Below are 23,336 nucleotides of genomic sequence, written 5' to 3'. Positions count from 1 at the left end.
GACGCTATTGGCATTGAATTGGTGACGTTTGCGCTAGCTCCGCCCCATTGCCAAAATATAGGCCAAAATATAGGTAATATATACTCTACTCAATAAATAGATTAGATTTTAAAGACGGCACTGGATAGAGAATTGATGAATTAAACAAGAATATATTTATTCCTCATGATAAATTACAGCATGATTAAGTAAAATACTGTATATGCATAATAAACTACTGTACAACAAAATTATATTTTAAGATTATATACCTTAATCTAATCGTCATTAACAGTTCCCACACTCCGGACTACTTGCCTTTACTACTTCCATCACCACTTCCTACGCCGCGGACCTGTTTCCCTCCCTTCCCATAGCATTTTAAAATTGTAGATACCTTAATCTAATCGTCATAAACAGTTCCCACACTCCGGACCGCTCACCTTTACTGCTTCCTTCACGACTTCCTACGTCACAGACCTATTTCCTCCCTTCCCATAGCATTTTAGGATAACAGATACCTTAATCTAATCGTCATTAACAGTTCCCACACTCCGGACTACTCGCCTTTACTACTTCCTTCACCACTTCCTACGCCGCGGACCTGTTTCCCTCCCTTCCCATTGCATTTTATGATTGAAGATACCTTAATTTAATCGTCATATAAACAGTTCCCACACTCCGGACTACTCACTTTTACTACTTCCTTCACCATTTCCTTCGTCGCGGACCTGTTTCCCTTCCTTCCCATAGCATTTTAGGATTGTAGATACCTTAATCTAATTGTCATAAACAGTTCCCACACTCCGGACTACTCACCTTTACTGCTTCCTTCACCATTTCCTTCGTCGCGGACCTGTTTCCCTCCCTTCCCATAGCATTTTAGGATTGTAGATACCTTAATCTAATTGTCATAAACAGTTCCCACACTCCGGACTACTCACCTTTACTACTTCCTTAACTCTCCTACGTCGCGGACCTGTTTCCCTCCCTTCCCATTGCATTTTATGATTGAAGATACCTTAATTTAATCGTCATATAAACAGTTCCCACACTCCGGACTACTCACTTTTACTACTTCCTTCACCATTTCCTTCGTCGCGGACCTGTTTCCCTCCCTTCCCATTGCATTTTATGATTGAAGATACCTTAATTTAATCGTCATATAAACAGTTCCCACACTCTGGACTACTCACCTTTACTACTTCCTTAACTCTCCTAAGTCGCGGACCTGTTTCCTTTCCTTCCCATGGCATTTTAGGATAACAGATACCTTAATCTAATCGTCATTAACAGTTCCCACACTCCGGACCGCTCGCCTTTACTGCTTCCTTCACGACTTCCTACGTCGCGGACATGTTTCCCTCCCTTCCCATAGCATTTTAGGATAACAGATACCTTAATCTAATTGCCATAAAAAGTTACCACACTTCGGACTAATATTTACCACACAACCAATAGCAATAACAACAATCAAAAGAAATTATCTGCTCGGAATAGTTCAGTAAGGCCGCCAGAAATTATGCGAATCAATGCATTATTAATCAACGCTTAATGGTATTCATTGTACACCTTTTCTTTTTTTACTGTCTTTTGTTAATAGGCCATATGTACATGTGCAAGCTGAGGTGCCCGTGCGTACACAATGTCGAGTCGCCTACGCTACGATTCTTTGTTTACATCTACGTTCTTATCTCGTAACCATCATGGCAACCCATAAGACTCATGTTAAACATTGCAAATTTTATGTCAGTCTAAAAGTGTACAGGTATTAACTAATTGAAATTTGTTTGTATCGAAACATCAAAAATATTTCTCGAAATACCCCTGGTAAGTTTGGATTTAATATGTTCAGCTATTATTGAGTTAATCGATTACATAGTTTGCATAAGGTCCGATCTCAAAGAGCTTCGCTCGCTCCGCTCAATTATTGAGGAGAAAGGGAGGATACACAACTAACTCACCTGAATAAAGAAGTCTCAGGAGGTCAATAGAACACATAAAAAGTACACATTATAAAACTGATATTAAGGTAGATTGGCAGTTACAGTTCTCGCACTGTTTTAAATGTCTGACAGGCTTGCCAACACTTAACTTGTATAAACTAAAAATTATAAATTGTATATACCTACACATATATATTTACACAATTGATTTTACTGTACTACTGTAGTTAGTTGTGTGGGTAAGAATTTTTGGAAGGAATTTGGGTTCATCTTATGTTTAAGTTGGGTGGAGCTCGTGAATTTGTAACAAATTGATAGGCCAATTCCCATCTTCTAAGCATGGAGCTAATGCATTGGTTATTTGGTAGGGACTTTACAGCTTTTGTGGTGTAGCAACTGTCAAATTGGAGGTTGTGGGTTAGGGCTTGTTGTGCTATGGGTTTTTCTTTGTTGGTTTTAACGTCATGACGGTGTCCATTCATCCTTTTTCGTTTTATTATGATCATCATCCGTGATCTCGGAAATATTTGTGATTATCAAACTCGATAACAGCAACAATTATAATACAAAATGCATATACAATTCCCAATTTCCCGGTCGGCTGGATAGTATTTCAGGACACATAACATTGTTATTAAATTAAATACCAATCCCAGCTTTGTGTTTTTCTTAGTTGGTAGTAAGCTCATTTCGGCTCAAAAATAGAGCCGCAGAAACCTTTTTTTCCTAAAATATGGTTTGGGACTCTGGTGTATGAGTTCTATTTGCTTGACAGACTACTTCACTTCAGTATAGCCCTCTTTTTTAGGTTCTTAAATATCCAAAGGTGCTCAGAAATGTAACAGTAATTTGCACCAAAAACAAAAATTGTGAATGAATTGATAAAGATATTGAGAAATTGAAAATGTATTAATTAATATTTAATTATGGTCTTTCAAATAAATTTTAGGAATAAACGAGAGCTCGTCCCGTGGTCAAAAACTTTACCAAAAGTATGTATTGTGCAAACTTCTCTATTTTAACCCCACGCTGTAAATAAAACATGCGATTAGAATTTCTTCCATAACCTTCTTATGGTACAACGCGCGTGTAAATCGGCCCAGTAACATGGTCAGGCTAATTGTCATAAGTTTTCCAAAAGCTTTTTAATATATAGATTCACTAAAGGAATAATAAACTTTTCAGGCACATGGGAAACATTTAATTTAACACAACATGCATGTAAATCTGTCCAATAGATCTCCAGATCTCACTCCTATTAGACTTAATATTCAACCCCACGTTAAATTGTGAATGGATCTTTTAATTTCTGTTTTTGTAACGTTTAGTTAAGTAATATCTGAAATCGAAGCAAAATGGACAAATATAGAGACAATTACATTTGGTACCAACCGCGTGTAATTTGGTCCAGTAATATGGTCAGGCTAGCTGTCGTAAGCTTTAAAATTTTGTCCCATGTTAAATCTCCATCAGTATTTTTATATAATATGTTCCTAGAGGTCGCCCCGTGGTTGAAAACCCAACCAAAAATATGTAACGTACAGACTTCTCTATTTTCCCCACACACTCTAAATAAAACATCTATATATATAATACGCTAAGCCGATTTTTGTAAAAAGAACTCCTCCATCATTTTTGGACCGATTTTGATGATTTAAGTGTCAAAAAAATTGCCCTGATCTGTAGTTTTGCAAAGTGTTTTTAAATTTTTGAAATCTTTATTAGTTTGGGCAGGATTTTCCATCAAAGTTGGGTTTTCTCCCATAAGATTAACATGGGGGAATCTAAATATATATAATTGGAAACTTTGTGTCCACTAATTTGAGAGAACGGCTGGGCGTAGAAACTTGGTAGAGGTGTCCAAAGAAAGGTCTTGATCTGTAGATGAGTTATTATCAAAAGAAAAACGAGGTAAATTCTCTTAGGGCTCTGCCCCAGTAGCCTTTAAAGATCCCTCCACAGATTTGTTTACATTTTGGCCATGTGGATAGTACTTATTAAACAGCTGTTAATTTTTAAAACAACACACATTTATTGGAAGTTACTGAATTGTCCAAAAGAAGTATTTGCAATGTTATTTTCTGATTTTAAAATTGATTTTCTTCTGAATCATGTCATGTTTTGCAATATAACGTTCCATAAGAAATCAGTGGAAAATCCTTTAATCACAGTAACTCTTACAAATATTTCTGATTGAACTAACTTATATCTATTTTACGGGTTGGTGTCTGCCTTTTTCACCACTTTTGCCTACCTATAGTTTATCATATTATTATAGACAGATCATCATAGGTTCATGAGATTATTGTCATACATGTTTTCAATCATTGGAAAAATCCTCGATTGTGTAATACAATACAAAATAATACAAGTGCAGAAGGGCACGTTGCCCATATGAGCCATGTCCATATTTTGTTAAATTAATAGTAGTTTAGAGCAACTGGATAAACATTTTTCAATACTTATGTAGAAATATGTGCATGATTTAGAAAGTTATTAAGCCGAAAACTGTAATTTACTGCAGACTTTTCAGAGAGATTACTTCGATGTATTCATTCAAGACACAGAAACCTTGCCTAAAATTGTACCTATCTTGACAAATTATTTGCAGTGTGGCCTATATTACGGACCGTAGCCTACTGGGTTGGTAACATCATTGAAAATAACACGACATTTTGGCTGTAAACAATGTAATTATGTAATTTATGTAATTGATAAGGCTGAGAACTGACATCCCCCATGTCAAGGAATCACAGCTTTAACAGTAACCCGCAACCAATTTCTCTAAACTATGCTAGAGGGTTATTCATTGAACAGAAGTACGATAAGAACTGACGCGATGTGACGAAGGAAAAATCAAACTTACACTGTAACGGATATAACTCCCTTTGAAGTTAGAACGTGTCTTCTCAACAAGCAGGTATTTTTTCTCAAATAAAATCATAGATTAATCTGCATTACACTGATGAAATCGCGGAAGTGTTTAACTACAAAAGATTCACCAATACAATTTTAATACTATTTAAAGGTTCTTCCAAAATAAGAGATACAAGTTAACATACTAATAATGACTCCGATGACGTAAGGTATGGGAAATATTTTATTCATTGAATGATCAACCATATTTGGTAACTAAATCAATTAATATCATTATTGTTTTTACACTTATTACTCTTTAAACAATGCTATTCACACAATTTATCGCAGTTAGATGAATTAGCGTAAACTTTGAAAGTAACCGTCGATTTTGACGGGTTTCACCTAGTGCGATTGGAATATCTTCCATTTGTTTTTATTTTCTGTTTATATTTTGTTGTTATTTTGTCATCACCATGGCAACCCATAAGACCCATGTTATTTTTTAAAGATTTCAAATTCATTTTTCGTGTTTATTTGTGAGCCTAATTCAATAAAGGGATTCTGCACATCTACAGTTAAATATCTCTCATTTGGTACCAACCACTTGTAATCTGGTCCAGTGGTATGGTCAGGCTAGCTGTCACAAGTTTTGCAAAAGTTTTTTAGTATATAAAATTATTATTTTTAGGGAATTGATTATGAAATTATATATGACATTAACCCTCGAGCTGGCGGTCTTTTTATGCTGTGGTGGCAAGGGTTTTTAATGGGTCGCGCAACATTTTTTATAACACATTTTTTAAACAGTAAATAAGTCTGTAAATATATTATATTATATATCTTGGATACACTTCCATATCTGTTGGCACAAACAAACGAATGAGTAATATTGATTATTCGATTGTTTAATTCGATATATCGTTTGGTTAGTTACGTTAGTATAATATAACGTATAATATATAATATAACGGGTACAAGAGTGATATAATAGACAGGCTAGTTCACAAACATTCAAATAAAATAAATAATGATCCAAAACCGGCCAAACAATATGTTTCTTTGGAATATGGCACTCTACTCAACAACACAATTAAAACTCATATGGGCAAAAATAACACTACAATATCTTTCAAAACGTCAAATAAATTAGGCAATATCATTAAGAAAAATGCAACTCCCAAAACTGATGAAAATAACATGAACGGCACGGGTATTTACAAACTAAACTGTAACGATTGTCCTAGTTATTACATCGGCCAAACAGCTAGATCATTCAACATCAGATTCAAAGAACATTTACCAGGCAAACCCACTACTAATCATACAACCTCGTACGCCAATCACTTAATTAATAATAGACATAATTACTCAAAAATTAACGACAACCTCAAAATTCTGCATAAATGTAAAAGCGGCCGTTTCATGGACACAATGGAAGAGTACGAGATTTATAAGGCTGTGCAAAAAAAAAAAAAAAAAAAAAAAGAACCACACAATGTCCTAAATGAACAAAGAGGTTTCAAGTCTAATATTATTTATGAATGGGCAATAAGAATAGGTGAGTCGCAAACAAAACATTGGTCAACTCGTGATAAGCAAGTAGGAGGGGGAGGAAATACACTTGGAGATCAAGATAACGCATCAGTCTAGACCTGCCCTCCGTGCGTAACGTGCTTCCCTGTACCGTGTTTCGTAATGTTTATGTATTATGTTCGTGTGTTCGTCCGTGTTTTATGTATATATGACCTTGATGGATTTTTACCATGACGACTTCCTATGGAATGAAGTTTTGATGTCATTACAAGCCTGATGAAGTTCCCCCGGGAATGAAACTGCAGTAGCCTACATAGACTACAAAGGATCACTTTTGACAGTATAAGGTATTCAAACCATTATTTATTAGTTACGTTAGGTTAACCTTACATAACTAACAGAACGATATATCGAGCAATCGATATATCGATCAATATTTTCATTCGGTTGTTTGTGCCAACAGATATGGAAGTGTACCCTATTTTTTTTTTCAGCATAAAACAAGGAATAATATTATATAAATTTTATATATGAAATTTTGATTTACATAAAAAAAATTATATTTACTTAGCAGAATTTTTTTTATATTTATATGCATATATATTCTGTTGTATAACTCAAACCAATGAAATCAAAATAATTTTTCAAAATATACAAATTGTGCACAATTTCATGAGGAAAAGAATGATATATAATACATGTACCTTGTTCCTAAAAAAAAAAATACTTATAACGGTTTTTATTTCTATATACACATTCGTTGTACAACCTACACGAATACTTGAAGCAAAACGTTCAGGTCTAACTTCATACAAGAAATAATTTATAAAATACTCAAGTTATATTACATACCTAGATAATCCCAGGAATGGTTGCCTGTAGAAAAGCCACTGTTTGTTTTTGGAATTTCATATACACACTATTTACATAAGTTTATTTACATATGTACACGTATCAGTTACGTCACTCATCACTCTCTTCACTCCAAATCATTAGAATGCCTTCACTTCCTGCCCTTTTTTGTAGGCCTGTAATAGTGGTCTAGAAGGCGATAACAATTCTGGTGAATTCCCCCATTACAGCCAGGACACCAATAGGTGGTCTTTCTTTTCATATTTTTGTCCAGACACACCACACACAGGCGATTGTTCTCTCCAGGTAGTTTGGTCAACTCATGTCTCGAGGTCCAAGGACATCACCACCTGGACCTGGTACATTATCAGGCTGGGCTTGGTCAGTGGACAAATCCTCTATGATGTTCATCAGAAAGTCCCTGTGATTTTTCATCTGTTCTCGGTCGGTGTTGGCTTTGTACAAAATGTACGCATTGTGAAGCGCCATATCTAGAAAATTTGTGAACACTTTTTTCCAGTAGCGTCTAGTTGGCCTGTCACAAGAGTAGTGATACATGGTCTTATCCTTGGTATCAACCCCTCCCATGTGAGCATTGTACTTGGCAATAAGTACAGGCTTTATAGCCTCTCTTCCACCTTTGCTCCTGACAAGCTTGTTTTCGGCATGACACGCCGTTGTCAGACAATAAACTGGTTTACGGGTTTTCTTTCCTTTCAATCCAACAAGAAGGATGTTATTTTTCCTAAAGTAGACAGTCTCTCCTACTTGAAGTTTCCTCTGCAGCAGATTTTTAGGTAAGCCCTTTGATTTCTTTCTAACAGTGCCTGTCAGGTAGGTGTTTTGATCTAAAAGTGCTTGTGCCAGAGGGATTTTAGTGTACCAATTATCGGTAAATAAATGGTACTCTTTACCGAGGAGATTACATTTTGTAAGTAAATCCAAAACCACCTTCTGAGCTAAGGGGTCATCTCCATCTGACATAAAGTCCTTACCGCTGTACAGTTCCGAATGGAGGACGTAAGAGGTTTCACTGTCACAAATTTCGAATTTCTTTATGCCACACCTGTTGTGCCTCTTGTTAGGCATATATTGTATATAAATACATCTGTTCTTCATCCCCACCATGCTTTCATCTATGCAAATAGGCTGTTTTGGCACAAAAAATTGCTTAAACTTACCATTTAATTTGTCTATATATGGCCTAATTTTGTGCCAAGGGTCGAAATCAGGTTGTCCGCGAGGAATCGCTGGTTCACAGTTGCAATGCAGCATAGAACTGATGAGCTGGAATCTTTTCAATGACATCGTCTCAGGAAAGAAAGGTGTTCTTTGAGTTTTAGAAGTGTCCCAATAGGATTCAATATTTTGCTTATGGATTAAACCCATATTCAGCATAATTGCAATGAACTTTTTCATTTCTTTCACCGTGACGTCAAACCAAGATCTCAATCGACTGTGCCTACGCATCCTTCCTGAATCATTAGCATTTTCAATGTTTATTGCAGCATACTTATTAGTTTCACGTACAATCATCCTCCATATGGTCGGAGTAAAAAATAAAAATAAATAAGCTAAAGGTGGAGAGTTACGCGGGGGACAGTTCTGAATTCCAGTGCATCCCTCCCTTACCAAAAAGTCTGCAACCTTTTCTTCTTCTGGGGGGTAAACTAACACTCATCTTGGGTCATTAGAAATTGGTAAAGGCCTAGGAATATTAGGCAACATATTGTCAGCAGGCACAGCAAGTTCATTAGGCCTAGGCCCAGGCACAATAGGTGAGTCAGGCCTAACTGGCTCTTCATTTCTTACCTGAGGTTCGAAATCTGTATCATGTTCTCTAGTCCAATCTGATATTTCCTCCTCATTGGGCACATAGTTATCCGAGCTACCAGAAGAAAAGTCGGTTAAGCTATGTTCATCATCACTAGAAGTTAGGGGATTGTCACTTGGAGTATTTTCGTCAGATTCACTATCACTAGTCTCCTCGCCTCTTAGAATTGGGTCATAGATCAACTCTCGTAATTCACTAGATCGGTCACGGTAGTTACGATCAGACATCTTGAAGTGAAATAAACTCACATTTCAATAAAAAATTAAACTAATAACACCGAAACTAACCAAACACAACGCAAAATAAACAACAACAGACGCCGGTAACAACAACAAGCGATTGCGTCATCATGACATTACGACAATGTCGTCAGCTGATGCGTTATTTTCATAGAGTTTTAAGTTTTCCCAAAGGCAACCAAATAGTTGAAATGCACATCAATCGATAGATTATTCATTTCTGAACTGAATAAATACTATATTTGACGTACGATGATAAATCATTTACAAAGAAAACACCTCAATATAATATTCTTATTTGTTTACCAAAAGACTGTTTTCTTATATAGATAAATAAACAGTCAGATGTTTTTAAATTGTTTTTGGTTAAAAACAAATAATAGTTTTAGTGTGTTGTTTGATGTATGAAAAATAAAGAATATGGTTTGGTTTTTGTTCACATTTATTTTTGTCATTTCTGATATTTTATATTAACTTATCGTCCGTGATATCGAGTTGATTGAATCACGCATATTGACGATTTCAATTGGCGACCGTAACTGGACTTTTAATTAAGAAATGACAAAATTAGGAGTTGAAGATTTGACAACTGAAATGCTAGAGAAAGGCCTGGAAGAAGGAGACAGGAAGCAAAGCCTACGAGCTTCGACCACGGGTAGGACGAAATACCCAGTTGGCAGAACAAATACCACAACCTGACCCGGTGAGTACTCTACTGTCCAAAATTTCGGAGGAACTAGATATCCAATCTGAGAAACTTGACACACAGTAAGCAGATATTAATAGTAAAATGTCATCATTTATGGAACAAATTTCTCACAACTATTCGAAATTAGACAAAAGAATCGAATCATTGGAGTCAGATGTTGTCGTGACCATTGATAAAATTACAAAATTAGAAAAAAATAGGTCGACGGTTACTTTCAAGCCTTACGCCAATTCATTTAACTGCAATAAATTAAGTAAAAATATACATATTTTGAGCATTTATAGCATTGTTTAAAGAGTAATAAGTAAAAAAATAATGATATTAATTACGTTAGTTACCAAATATGGTTGATCATTCAATGAATAAAATATTTCTCATACCGTAGGTCAATCGTATGTTATCTGGCATCTCTTCCTTTGGAAGAATCTTTAAATAGTATTAAAATCGTATTGGTGGATCTTTTGTAGCTAAACACTTCCGTGATTTCATCAGTGTAATGCAGATTAATCTATAATTTTATTTGAAAAAAAAATATCTGTTTGTTGGGAAGACACGTTCTAACTTCAAAGGGAGGTATAAACGTTACAGTGTAAGTTTGATTTTTCCTTCGTCAAGTCGCGTCAGTTCATATCGTACTTCTGTGCCAATGAATAACCCTCTAGCACAGTTTTGAGAAATTGGTTGTGGGGTTACTGTTAAAGCTAGAATTCCTTAACGCGGGGGGGATGTCAGTTAGTTGTCTTAGCCTTATCAATTACAAAAAGTTGTCAATATAATCTCTCTACGGAATGTTAAGTGTATTGGAATATACTTGAAGTAAAGGTGGCTTTTATTCTTGAACGGTTGGGGACCTCCTCATTTATATGGTCCTGCGTCTTCATTGGCAACAAATAATGCAGATGACATAGCAATGGGACATTTCCAAAAAGCAAAAATACTGTAAATTGGCTGTTACGTATATATTGACGTTTACATATTGTTAATCAACCTATCTTATAAAGGGTTATGTGATCTAGTTTAAAAGGAATATGTCCTTTCTGTCATGACAGTAGCTGCTTAAATACTATTTTCTCTTTGTACCATATTTTACAGCCAAAATGTCGTGTTATTTTCAATAATGTTACCAAACCAGTGCACCAAAGTCTGTAATATAGGCAGGTGCAAATAATTTCTCAATATGGGTACCATTTTAGGCTAGGTTTCTATGTTTGGATTTTATTAGACATGATAAGAGCAGATATTTCTACATAAATATTTGATATGTGTAGAATAATACTAAAATGAAGGCAAAAGTGGTGAAAAAGACAGACAACATTACAATAGATATAAGATAATTCATTAAGAAATAATTTAAGAATTGCTGTGATAAAAGGATTTTCCACTGATTTCGTAATGTAACGTTATATTGCAAAACATGACATTATAAAGGAGAAAACTAATTTTAAAATCCAAAATAACATTGCAAATACTTATTTGGGAGAATTCAGTAACTCCCAATAAATGTGTGTTGTTTGAAATACAATTTAAAATGAACAGCTGTTTCATTAAAAAGTATTATTCACATGTCCAAAATGTAAACAACTCTGGGGAGGGATCTTCAAAGGCTTCTGGGACAGAGTCCTACGGGATTTTGCTTAGTTTTTCTTTTGATAACTCGTCTACAGACCAAGACCTTTCTTTGGACACCTCTACCAAGTTTCTACGCCCATCCGTTCTCTCAAATTAGTGGGGAAAAAGATTCCAATTAAATATTTAGATTCCCCCATGTTAATCTTATGGGAGAAACTCCAACTTTGATGGCCTGTGGGGCAAAGCCCGAGAGTTTTTATTACATGAATTGGTGAAAGGGGGCATCTACGCAAAAAATACTTTATTTTGACACTTCGTTTGTAAAAATCCGTCCATTATTAACGGAGGAGTAGTGTTTTGTAGAAATCGCCTTCACGTATTATATACAGGGTGAATTTTAAATGAGTTCCCCCCCTACTTTTTTATACATTTCTTAAGATAGCAACTCCGGAGCATGTCAGATCATTGTTTAGTAGTAAGTACTTCATTTTGACTGGGTATACATTTTTGGCCGCCATCTTGGATCCGCCATATTGGATACAAAGTCTTTTTTTTTTATGTAAAGGTAGGGTTGTGACCCATTATTTCAAACTAGAACTTTACGCTGATTACAATGCCGCAATTAGTTTTTAAAAATCTTGATTCGTTCTAAAGTTATGAGGACTTTTTATAACTTTATTTTTAGCGCATTTTAACATTGTGCATTTACAAACTAAGACCATAATCTCAAAATAGTGCTAGATAAAGATAAGTATACACCACCATTCATTGTCGACATATTTTCACTTGGTTATGATGGATGTAGTTTTTTCAGCCGCCATCTTGGATCCGCCATTTTGAAATGTGATCAATTAATTTAAATATGAAGGTGGTGTTGTGACCCATCATTTTAAGTTACTTTTTTATGCTGAACTCAATGCCGCAATCCGTTTTTCATTTGCATCTTTGGATTTTGAAATATTGAAATTTTAAATAAGAGTATTTTAATATTTCATCAGGAAAGCTTGATAACCAAAAACGGATTGCAGCATTGAGTCCAGTATAAAAAAGTAGTTCAGAATGATGGGTCACAACACCACCTTCATATTTAAATTAATTGATCACATTTCAAAATGGCGGCTCCAAGATGGCGGCTGAAAAAACTACATCCGTCATAACCAAGTGAAAATATGTCGACAATGAATGGTGGTGTATACTTATCTTTATCTAGCACTATTTTGAGATTTTGGTCTTAGTTTGTTAATACACAATGTTAAAATGGGCTAAAAATAAAGTTATAAAAAGTCCTCATAACTTTAGAACGAATCAAGACTTTTAAAAACTAATTGCGGCATTGTAATTAGCGTAAAATTCTAGTTTGAAATAATGGGTCACAACCCTACCTTTACATTTGAAAAAAAAACTTTGTATCCAATATGGCGGATCCAAGATGGCGGCCAAAAATGTATACCTAGTCAAAATGAAGTACTTACTACTCAACAATGATCTGACGTGGTCCGAGATGATATCTTAAGAAATGTAGAAAAAAGTAGGGGGGGAACTCATTTAAAATTCACCCTGTATATGGATTTTGATGGTAAATCTGATAAATTAAATGAATTGGAAACTAAAATTGATAACAGGGAAACTAAATTTCACAATAAAATTCAAGCTATTGGAACACAGATATCCTCACAGGAAAAGACAATTACTTGGAATAATCCAGAGTACCAACCATCATTCATGCCTACTGTGGATCCCAAAATTATAAAAGACAGCTTACCGGAATTTCACGGCAGGTTAGAGGAATGTCCCACAGCGTTTTTAGCTACTAGCGAGTCTTTGTTAAAACGGACGTTTATACCGTCAGAAATATATCTGCAGATTGTGAGCCAACAGTTGAGAGGTTCGGCAGGTACTTGGTGGTAAAACATTAAGGGTCTAAGTCTAGAATGGGACACATTCAAACATGAGTTTATGCAGAGATTTAATTCAGAGGCTGTCAAAGCATTAATCACTAAGAAATTCTTGACGGATGTTCAACCTAGTGGCATGAGAGCTGGGGCATTTGTTATTCAAAAGTTACAGTTGTTTAAGAGAATGAATGATGGTGGGAGTATTGACGAGAGTGTTACTTATGTTATGGAACTTTTACATGATAAGATTAGGTCTCTAGTTAAGGTAGCTCAACCAAAATAATTTGACGAACTCAGGAGCATAGTAGCAAAGCTAGACGAAGAGGTAAGCTTTTATTCCTCAAAAACCAGAACTTCGAACGAAGAGGTAAGCTTTTATTCCTCAAAAACCAGAACTTCGAACCCTGATAACTCCTTTAAATGTTATCAATGTGGGCAAACTGGGCATGTGAAGGCCCGTTGTCCGGAAAACTAGACCAGAACCGTTCTAATAGGGACGAGAATGGTTCTAGAAGAGTTTTTAAGTCCCAAAACTACCAGTCAGAAAAAACTTATATTGGTCAAATTTCTAGTGAGTGTGTGGGTAATCCCCGTCCGGCAATTAGTTTACAGATTGGTGACAAATATTATACTGCAGCCCTTGATACTCAAGCATCACATTCGTTTATTGGCATGACAGTGGCTAAATTGTTAAAACCTGTTTGTCCAGACGGTGTAACTGTTGTCAAAGGTGCAGTACAAGATATAAATTACAAAATCGAAGGATTTACTTTTCTTGAAGCCAAATGTTCTCAAGAATCTATTCACATTCCAGTAAAACTTTAGTTTTTACTTATTATTTTGTTTATAGTTTTAAAAGTTTTGTAAAAATACATTGTTTAGTATATATTTAGTACATAAGAGGTTAACTGTAAGAAAGGACCATGTGGTCCTAATGTTCGCCTCAATAAAAAAGTATTTTCATTTCATTTCATTTCATTTTCATTTCATTTCATTTCATTTTCATTTCATTTCATTTCATTTCATTTTCATTTCATAAAAGTGATTAAGGATTTAATCCCGGAAATCATACTAGGGCATGATTTCCTTGTTAAATACGGTGTGTTGATAGATTACACAGCAAATTAAATAATTTTTGGCATTAAAAATCTAGTTAGATTGGGATGGTTAGAGGACAAACACTTTGATTTGGGAGCAGAATTAGAAAACAACGTTTTGGATGAACTGAAAATGGGAATTTTGGATCTCAATCAAAGAACAGACTTGATTAATTTACTCAGTATCTTTCCAGAGGTAATTACAGACAGAATTGGGTTCACTACTACGGTAAAACATATGATCTCTTGTAAAGATAAAACACCTGTCAAACAGAAACCTTACCCTCTTAACCCTGACAAACGGAAGTTTGTCATAGAAAAAGTAAAGGAAATGGAAAATCAAGGACTAATTGAACCGTCACCTTCAGGATGGGCTTCACCAATAGTACTACCCAAAAAGAAGAACGGAGACTGACTTTGTGTGGATTTAAGTCAAGTCAACAATAAAACTATTGCTGATGCTTACCCAATGCCTGATCTACGACATCTGATTAAGCAAGTTAGTGGGGCCAAAGTATTTTGCACTTTAGATTTGAATTCTGGCTATTGGCAAATAGAGGTAGAAGAATCATCTCGGCCTATGACTGCCTTTTCAACACCAAGGGGACTATATCAATTCCGTGTTATGCCCTTTGGATTGAAAAATGCTCCAGCAACATTCATGCGTCTGATGGACAAAGTTTTGTCAGGTTATGTTGGTGAATTTTGTCAAGTTTATTTGGACGATATACTAGTTTACAGCAAAACATTTTCTGATCATTTGGAACATTTGGCTAGAGTATTAGAAAGATTGAAAATTCATGGACTTACCTGTCAGGTGAAGAAATGTCACTTTACGTCAAACTCAGTAGAATATTTGGGTCATGTGTTAACAGGCAAAAGTTGTTCTGAGAAGCAGTATTTGTACTGAGAAACGCTTGATAAATAAAGGCATTTTTATTTATTTATTTAAAGGATTAGAGAGGCAAACTGAGAAAAACAAGGCTATTGAAGAGTACGAAAGACCTGGTATGAAGCGTAAAGTTTGACAGTTTTTGGGCCTGTGCGGTTGGTACCTCATTTTGAATCCATGGTTTCATCTCTAACTGACTTTTTTCATTAAAAATAAACCTTTTAAATGGACCGAGACGGAAGAGAAAGCTTTCAGGGAGATAAAGAGATCCATCTGTGACTCTCCGGGATTAGCTTATTTGGACCCCAGTCGGGAAATATGCTTACAGACAGATGCCAGTAATGTAGGTCTTGGGGCTGTTCTCTTTCAAGAGCGGATAGAAGGAGGCAAGGATATCATTGAATATGCAAGCAGGAAACTTTCCCTTTCTGAGAAAAACTATTGTACAGCTGAAAAGGAGGCTCTAGCGGTAGTGTGGGCAGTAGGGAAATTCAGGGGGTATCTCGAGGGAAGAAAATTTAAATTATTCACTGATAATTCATCGCTACAGTGGTTAAACAAAGTATCTGGGACCAAGTCAAAACTGATGCGATGGTCTTTAATTTTGGCTGATTTTGACTTTGAAATAAATCACGTCCCAGGAGAGTTAAATCAAGCCGCTGATAGCTTGTCAAGAAATCCGGTAGACAGTGGTGAGATATCCAAAGAACTCATGGAGAGGGAAGTTCCAGTCCCAATGAAGTTAAGACGGATTGAGCCTGTTCTTATGGTGGCACAACGGGAAAATTGTGACATTGACTTGGAACTGATAAAGAAATGGCAGAATGAAGATGCAGCTTGTAGTAGAATGAAATCCTGGATAACCAAACGTTACACTAATTCCGAAGCTGTCCCATTCCAGTTCAAGACATGCTATAAGAACCTTCGCTTGGAAGACAGTTTACTTATGTACAAATCTCATCTATCAGAATCTTCTCCTGTGATTTTAGTTCCGAAGTGTCAGGCTGTAAGGATTCTAGAGAAGTACCACGACAGCCCTGAAGCTGGCCATCCAGGACAAGACGACACCTACACTTCGATTCGGCGTCGTTTCTTCTGGGTAAATATGCATCGGGACATCAAGAACTACGTCCAATCCTGCACTATCTGTGCCTGTACCAAGGCTAACAACCAAAAAGCTAGTACAAGCATGAGAGTACGTCGGTCACACCAGCCGTGGGAGGTTGTTGCTCTAGATCTTATGGGACCATATCCCAGAACATCTCGAGGGAAGACTGGAATTTTGGTGGTGACAGACCTTTTTACCAGGTTGGTCGAAGCATTTGCCGTTCCTGAAGCTACGTCGGGAAGAATTCTACAGATCCTACGAACAGAGGTCTTTAGTCGTTATGGTTATCTACGATGTCTTCTCACGGACAATGGCAGTCCGTTCACGTCAAAACAATGGTTGCGGACTTTAACTGAATGGGCTATTGAACACTGGACAACACCAATCTACCATCCTCAGGCAAATCCTACTGAACGGAGAAATCACGAGCTTAAGAAGCTGTTCAGGATTCATTTGTTTGACAAAGAACATACCAAATGGGATCAACACTTGCATGAGTCTCTCCTTGCCATCAGACAGCGAGTGAATCGCGTGACAGGCTTCTCCCCAGCAGAACTTTTTCTTGGTCGGGAAATAAAAAGAACTGGTGATTGGAACTTCATGCATGAAAAGTCTCCTGAAACTATGAATTTGACTGCATGGCATGAAGAAAACGTGAAACAAATCAAACATATGAATCAACAAGCTGAAGAGAGTTCGAGGAGGGAAGCTGAGAGAAACGATGTACCTGAAGAGCAGGACCTGAAACCGGGTACGTTGGTTCTTCAGCGAAACCATCCCTTGAGTAGTAAGCTTAAAAATGTGCATGCAGGGATGGCACGGAAATGGCTTGGACCTTTTGAGGTGGAACACAAGCTAGGGAAGGGAGTGTACCTCTTGAGGTCTGATCCACCAATTAAGGTACACATGTCGGAGTTGAAAATACTCCCGCAAACTCTCCGTGAAGCAACTCAAGCCGAAGATGATGAACTAGAAGCAGAAGACCATAACGATGCATTACCTGTGTATAACTTAAGGTCTAGAAAGAGGAAGATTTAAAATATATTGAGGGTTTTGGGGGGGGGGGGGGGATGATTGACGTACGATGATAAATCATTTACAAAGAAAACACCTCAATATAATATTCTTATTTGATTGCCAAAAGACTGTTTTCTTATATAGATAAATAAACAGTCAGATGTTTTTAAATTGTTTTTGGTTAAAAACAAATAATAGTTTTAGTGTGTTGTTTGATGTATGAAAAATAAAGAATGTGGTTTGGTTTTTGTTCACATTTATTTTTGTCATTTCTGATATTTTATATTTACTGATCGTCTATGATATCGAGTTGATTGAATCACGCATATTGACGATTTCATATTAAGTGATATTAGTTTCATTTTCATGCTAAAGTTGGCGATTTCCGTGATGTTGTAAATGCGCCCGATATCGGGCGCTGCCATTTCGGCCACGGCGTAAATCACCCGATATCGGGCGCATGCCAGCTCGAGGGTTAAAAAGAATCTCAAAGCTATAAAACAATTGTGCTTGACAGTGAAAGTGGAAGTTGGTACATAGAAAATACATGGAAATGGCAAAAAAAAGTCAAAAAATACATCAAAACGTATACCAATAAATTTGGTTGCTATATAAATTCAAATTTATTTAAAAAATGTACATCTTACTACACATTGTAGTCTGCTGTAGAACAAAGAATGGTATGACATAAAAATTTTAACAAGTTTTACAAAGTAAAAAAAATGTATATAATTTTTCCTGTTAATGTCAGATTATCCGAAAAATCAGTAATCCAGAAACATCTAATGCCTATTGTTTTGGATAATCAACTCTCTACTGTAAATTCATATTTAAGAAGACTAAATTTGATATACTGTAAGTGGGCCTCTTTCTTTCTTGCCACTATACAAAACAGTTGGTTGCAGGTTTACAATATTTTCTGAAGGTTTGAATTTTAGCTAAGAAGCAATGAAGAAGTTGTAGTTTTACTAGACTGGGACGGTGGCGTCGTCCTGTAATCCAGCACTATGAGGTCGCGAATTGTGGATATTTATAGGTATGCACTGTGGATGCGATGCTCCCTGTTGTGGATTAACGTCCGCACTAGTGAGTACTACGACTATACGCAGTGCTATAATGATAATTAGACTAATTCATTAATCACAAGGAAAAAATCTGGTTCGGATTCCACTATAAACTGTAGGTCCCTTAGTCGGCCTTTGTCACTAACAAGACTACAAGATCGAGCCACTCATCCTATACTCACCCTTCACTCATATTTTGGTTAAAATACGCACATAGTAGGGTCCTCGTATTAAATAATTGGTGACGGTTTTAAATGGGGCTTCTATATTTGAATCATTAAATTTGATTGGAAGTAAAGTCTTATAATAGAATTGATAACTTACTTTCCGCCCATCATCCTGACCTCCACTTCTGAAGAAAAGAGGAGAGTGAGGTATTTGAATGGGACTCAGCCTCAGATCTGAAAAATATAGGTTATTTAACAACATGAATGTTACATATTCAAGAGTTAAATTTATTATTATTCCTGTTAATTCAATATTTTATAATCTGTTTTATATAAAAATACCCCCACTGCAGCAAACCTGCAGAGTAAGCCAATTTCCATTTGCTTAATTGGATTTCCACTAAAATGTCTCCTTAAAATATCACATTTATCCCCTATTTAAATAGCATTAGTTAACGAGTACTTAGGTTTGGTGCAATAGAAGAGTAAAAAAGTTTTTTTTTTATGTTAATAGTTTAGTATGAAAGAAATGCATTTTCCAAATTTCATCAACATATGTTCATTAACAAGTAAACTACAACAGTTTACTTTTTCTCCATAAGAATAACATGGGAATTTAGAATTTAGCCTAATTTGTTTTTTAATTTCCCTTGTAACTATTAGGCGCATGATAATGCATAAACATATTAATAATTATTTGTTTTTTTTTTTAAGCTCTACAAAATGGTTTGGAAAGAAATGGTTAAATTTTATGTTTTTAGGGTCAAAAATGGGAAAACCAATTTTTACCCTATAAAACTCCCCCTAAACCTGTTTCCATAGTCCGATCATGCTGGTTTGCTAACACGTTTGAATAAATGTAGGTTTACACGTTTGTACCAAATTTCATCAAAATGGGATCATTGTGGCTCGGGTTATTATGCTAACGGACACATATATATATATATATATAAATATATGAATTTGAATGTTATGAATGAATGTTCAAATTATCATATTTAGGCTTATTAACAAAATTACTAACTATATTGAAGAACAATTACTCAGGAACCACGGCGTCAATATGGGTTCCTGGAGAAATAACCAACAGCTTCAACACCTCCATGGGTTTAAGACAGGGATGTCTAATCAGCCCTATTAATTTTTCATCATTCATTATTGATCTGCCAGAAGTGTTAGAAGGTGGGTGCAACTTTGGTGGTCAGAGAGTCAATATGCTGATGTATGCAGACGATATAGTGATTATATCTCCGACAGCTACAGGTCTGCAGCACATGATAAATAAGCTAGAAAATAACTGTGAAATATGGAACCTCAATCTCAATTTAAATAAATCAAAAGTCATGGTATTTAGGAAAGGAGGGAGGCTTGGAACAAATTGTTAATGGTGGTACAAAGGCAAAACAATAGAGGTAGTAAACAACTATAAATATCTAGGGGTCAATTTTACTCCATCTTTGTCGTGAAACTTATCCGTCGTGGATATAGGGTTTTGGGGATTCAACTGCACCTACAAAGTACTATCAAAGATTTTACAAAAAAGACTAGAGGAATATACATCTACATCAAATATCATAGGAGACCATCAAGCCGGCTTCACAAGAGGAAGATCAACCACGGACCAAATTTTTATACTGAAAGAGGCAATTGCCAAATATTATGGATTCAACAAATCCTTTCTCTGCCTTTTCATTGACTTCTCCAAAGCGTATGACTCGATCACTAGGAGAAAACTTTGGAACGTAATGGAAAAAAAAGTATGGAATACCTAAAAGTTAATAAATCTATCAAAGTCAACTGTATCAGGATCTAAATGCAAAGTTAAAGTCAATGGAGAAGTCTCAGAGGATTTTGATATAAATACTGGTGTGGGACAAGGAGATGGTTTGTCCCCATTGCTATTCAACCTAGCTCTGGAAGACTCTCTACAAGAGTTACAAAAGCTAGAAGCTGGAATTACTATGGGGACCAACATAAATATCCTGGCATTTGCAGATGATGTGGCACTTGTTTACAAAAACGAAGAAGAACTAAAAGTTATGGTCTCAAAACTCATAAACGATACTAAAAAGTAGGCTTAAATATCAATGAAGACAAAACCATGATAATGGAATGTGGAAGAGCTACCCAATTAAATAATAAAAATCATGTAGAAATAGAAGGACACAAATTTTATAAAGTAAACAATTTCTCTTACCTAGGAGTAATGCTGACAAATAATAATGAAAAATCCAGCAAAGATTAAATGCAGCACATAAAAGTTTATCGGCATGCCAAAAATTGTTAAGTTCTCGCCTACTTTCACAGAAAACTAAAATCCGTATATACAAAACTATAATAAGACCAGTATTCCTATACAGCTCAGAGAATTGGAGGATAAGGAAGAGAACCGAGAAACGACTTATAGTGTTCGAAAACAAGATTCTAAGGAAAATCTTTGGAACCTTTGAAAATGGAGAATGGAGAGTTAAGCACAACAGGGAGTTGAGAGAGTTGTACAGGAACCCGGATATTGTGGCTGAGGTGAGAAGTAGAAGATTGAGGTGGGCAGGCCATGTGTTAAGAAAGAGGGCTCCTTAGAGAGAAACATCCTAAACAACAACCCCGAGGGTAGAAGACCTCCTGGAAGGCCAAAGTTGAGGTGGAGAGATCAAGTGAGAAGAGACCTGAGAAGAATGGGAAGAAGGATGAAGCAGTGGATCGTGCAGTCTGGAGGCAGTGTGTTCGCGAGGCAAAGTACCTCCTTCGGTACCAAGAGCCACGGTAGTAAGTAAGTAAGTAAGTGATATCCGTTTTGGGTCCCCCTGAACCCAAAAAAGTGGTTTTCAAAGTGATGTCTGTGTGTGTGTGTGTGTGTGTGTCTGTATTCACCGAATAGTGGCATCCTTCACAGGCACACGCCCGTACTGTGGCACCTTGAAAAATTGTGGCACCTTTTTCAGGATGACACAGTTAATTTGATCATTTTTGGGGTTTTCCAGCATTATTACGTCATTTAAACATCACATGCCACAATATAGTATTTTTCATCTCGTCAATGTGTGTTTAAGTAGCGCAGGCACACGCCGAATTGTGGAACACGAAACCATGCCAGCAGCTAGCGCGCCTCGCGTTGTCCACCGGAACTACAACTTTCTTAATGCTGCGTTGCCAATTCTCGCGACAGCCTACACTCTAGTTTTTAATTGTGGCACCATGCCGCAATTCAGTATATATCAACAGTGTGTGTACAGGATGCCACTTAATGAGTTTTAGCACTTGAGCAGTGTGTAGAAAAGTGCAACAAGCAACTAATAAACTAATAATACTGTACTGCCACGTACTATAAAACAATTGTCCATAAATAATATACTTTTGCTCCGAGGGGAGAACGATGTTTTACATTACAAATAATGTGTGTAGTAAATAATTATTTAAATTGTTTTTATGCCACCATTTAAAATTTATATTTTTATTTACAAACATAAGTTGGTAACGTAGTTACTTTGTACCAATTGCATTTTTACATTGAAACAATAACAATGGTTTAGGTTAGAACACTATATAATTTGCCCTATGCTGCAATTTTTTATCTTACAAACTATTTCGTGCTGATACTTCTATTTTATTAACATTCTAGTCATGTTGACAAAATATTTTACAATTACATTTCTGAATCACACAGTAAAGGTAGATTTAGATGCATCATTGCTGAAAGTTATGTTTTGCTTCTCACTCTCAGAGTATTCCAAAGACATCTAATATTTCAATCCATGTTCAAATGTTATATGAGGTAAACATATAACCGAATCAATAAAAGTACTTAAATTAAAATACATATTATTATCAACATGCATAAACTAGTTCAGATTATATATCATCTCACAATCATATTTGCAAAACCTACTGTGGTGTTTTAACCAGTATCCACTAACAAAAGCATAAAATGAAAGGTCCTGAAGATGTTAACTTTGAGTCATAACAAGATTAGTTTTAAAGTTTTAACCGTGATACTGTAAATAATTTTATATCGTTTGATATTATAAAATAGTTTTACAATTTTGTCAATCCATCTGTTACTTTAAATATAAATGTATTTTTACTATTCAATGTTTTGTTTTGTAGAACCTTTACTATTTTGGTCACACAAGGAAGTCCAAACTTATATCTTAGTTTGAACAACGTCATCTTGATTTTACATTGCACAAGATACATAATCGACACATAGGCTTACTAAAAAAAGTAGTGAAGACAGTAACTTGTGAAATGGACCGCGCAGGAAGAGGAACAGTCTAGACTTGCCTCTAAGACTGACGTTTTCCAAACGAGTATAGAAGTTAGATCTTCATTCTTCATTTTAGGCTTGAAATAAGTTTGTTTGTGGGTAAGAGCGAATGAGTAAGCATGAACAATAATTAAACCCTTTACCCTTCTCCCCGATACGCCACCATACCACGGCATCTTAGTAGCAGAGCTCAAGGTCATTGACGTAATTGTAATGTACTAAATTAGACTTCCACCCACCAATGTCACCACTAGGCCCTAAAGGTTGGTAAGTAACAATTCATGACGGTTTGCTAAAATGTGTTAAAATATT

General features: G+C 35.8%; 1 protein-coding gene across 2 annotated transcripts in view; it reads right to left on the bottom strand.

Moving 5' to 3' along the window:
• Window positions 1-23,336, bottom strand: part of LOC128983245 (E3 ubiquitin-protein ligase RNF38) — a 186,972-nt gene that overhangs the window by 99,014 nt on the left and 64,622 nt on the right. For both annotated transcript variants that reach the window (XM_054402489.1, XM_054402482.1), the window contains one exon: window positions 18,918-18,994. In XM_054402489.1, coding sequence (XP_054258464.1) covers window positions 18,918-18,994 — 77 coding nt within the window. The remainder of the gene's footprint in view (window positions 1-18,917; window positions 18,995-23,336) is intronic.

Source organism: Macrosteles quadrilineatus, unplaced genomic scaffold (genome assembly GCF_028750875.1).
Source record: "Macrosteles quadrilineatus isolate MER2022 unplaced genomic scaffold, UCM_ALF_1.0 Scaffold_1__1_contigs__length_201487025, whole genome shotgun sequence".
Taxonomy (NCBI): Eukaryota; Metazoa; Arthropoda; class Insecta; order Hemiptera; family Cicadellidae; genus Macrosteles; species Macrosteles quadrilineatus.
The sequence above is the reverse complement of the archived record's forward strand: the minus strand, read 5'-3'. Positions and strand labels throughout refer to the sequence as shown.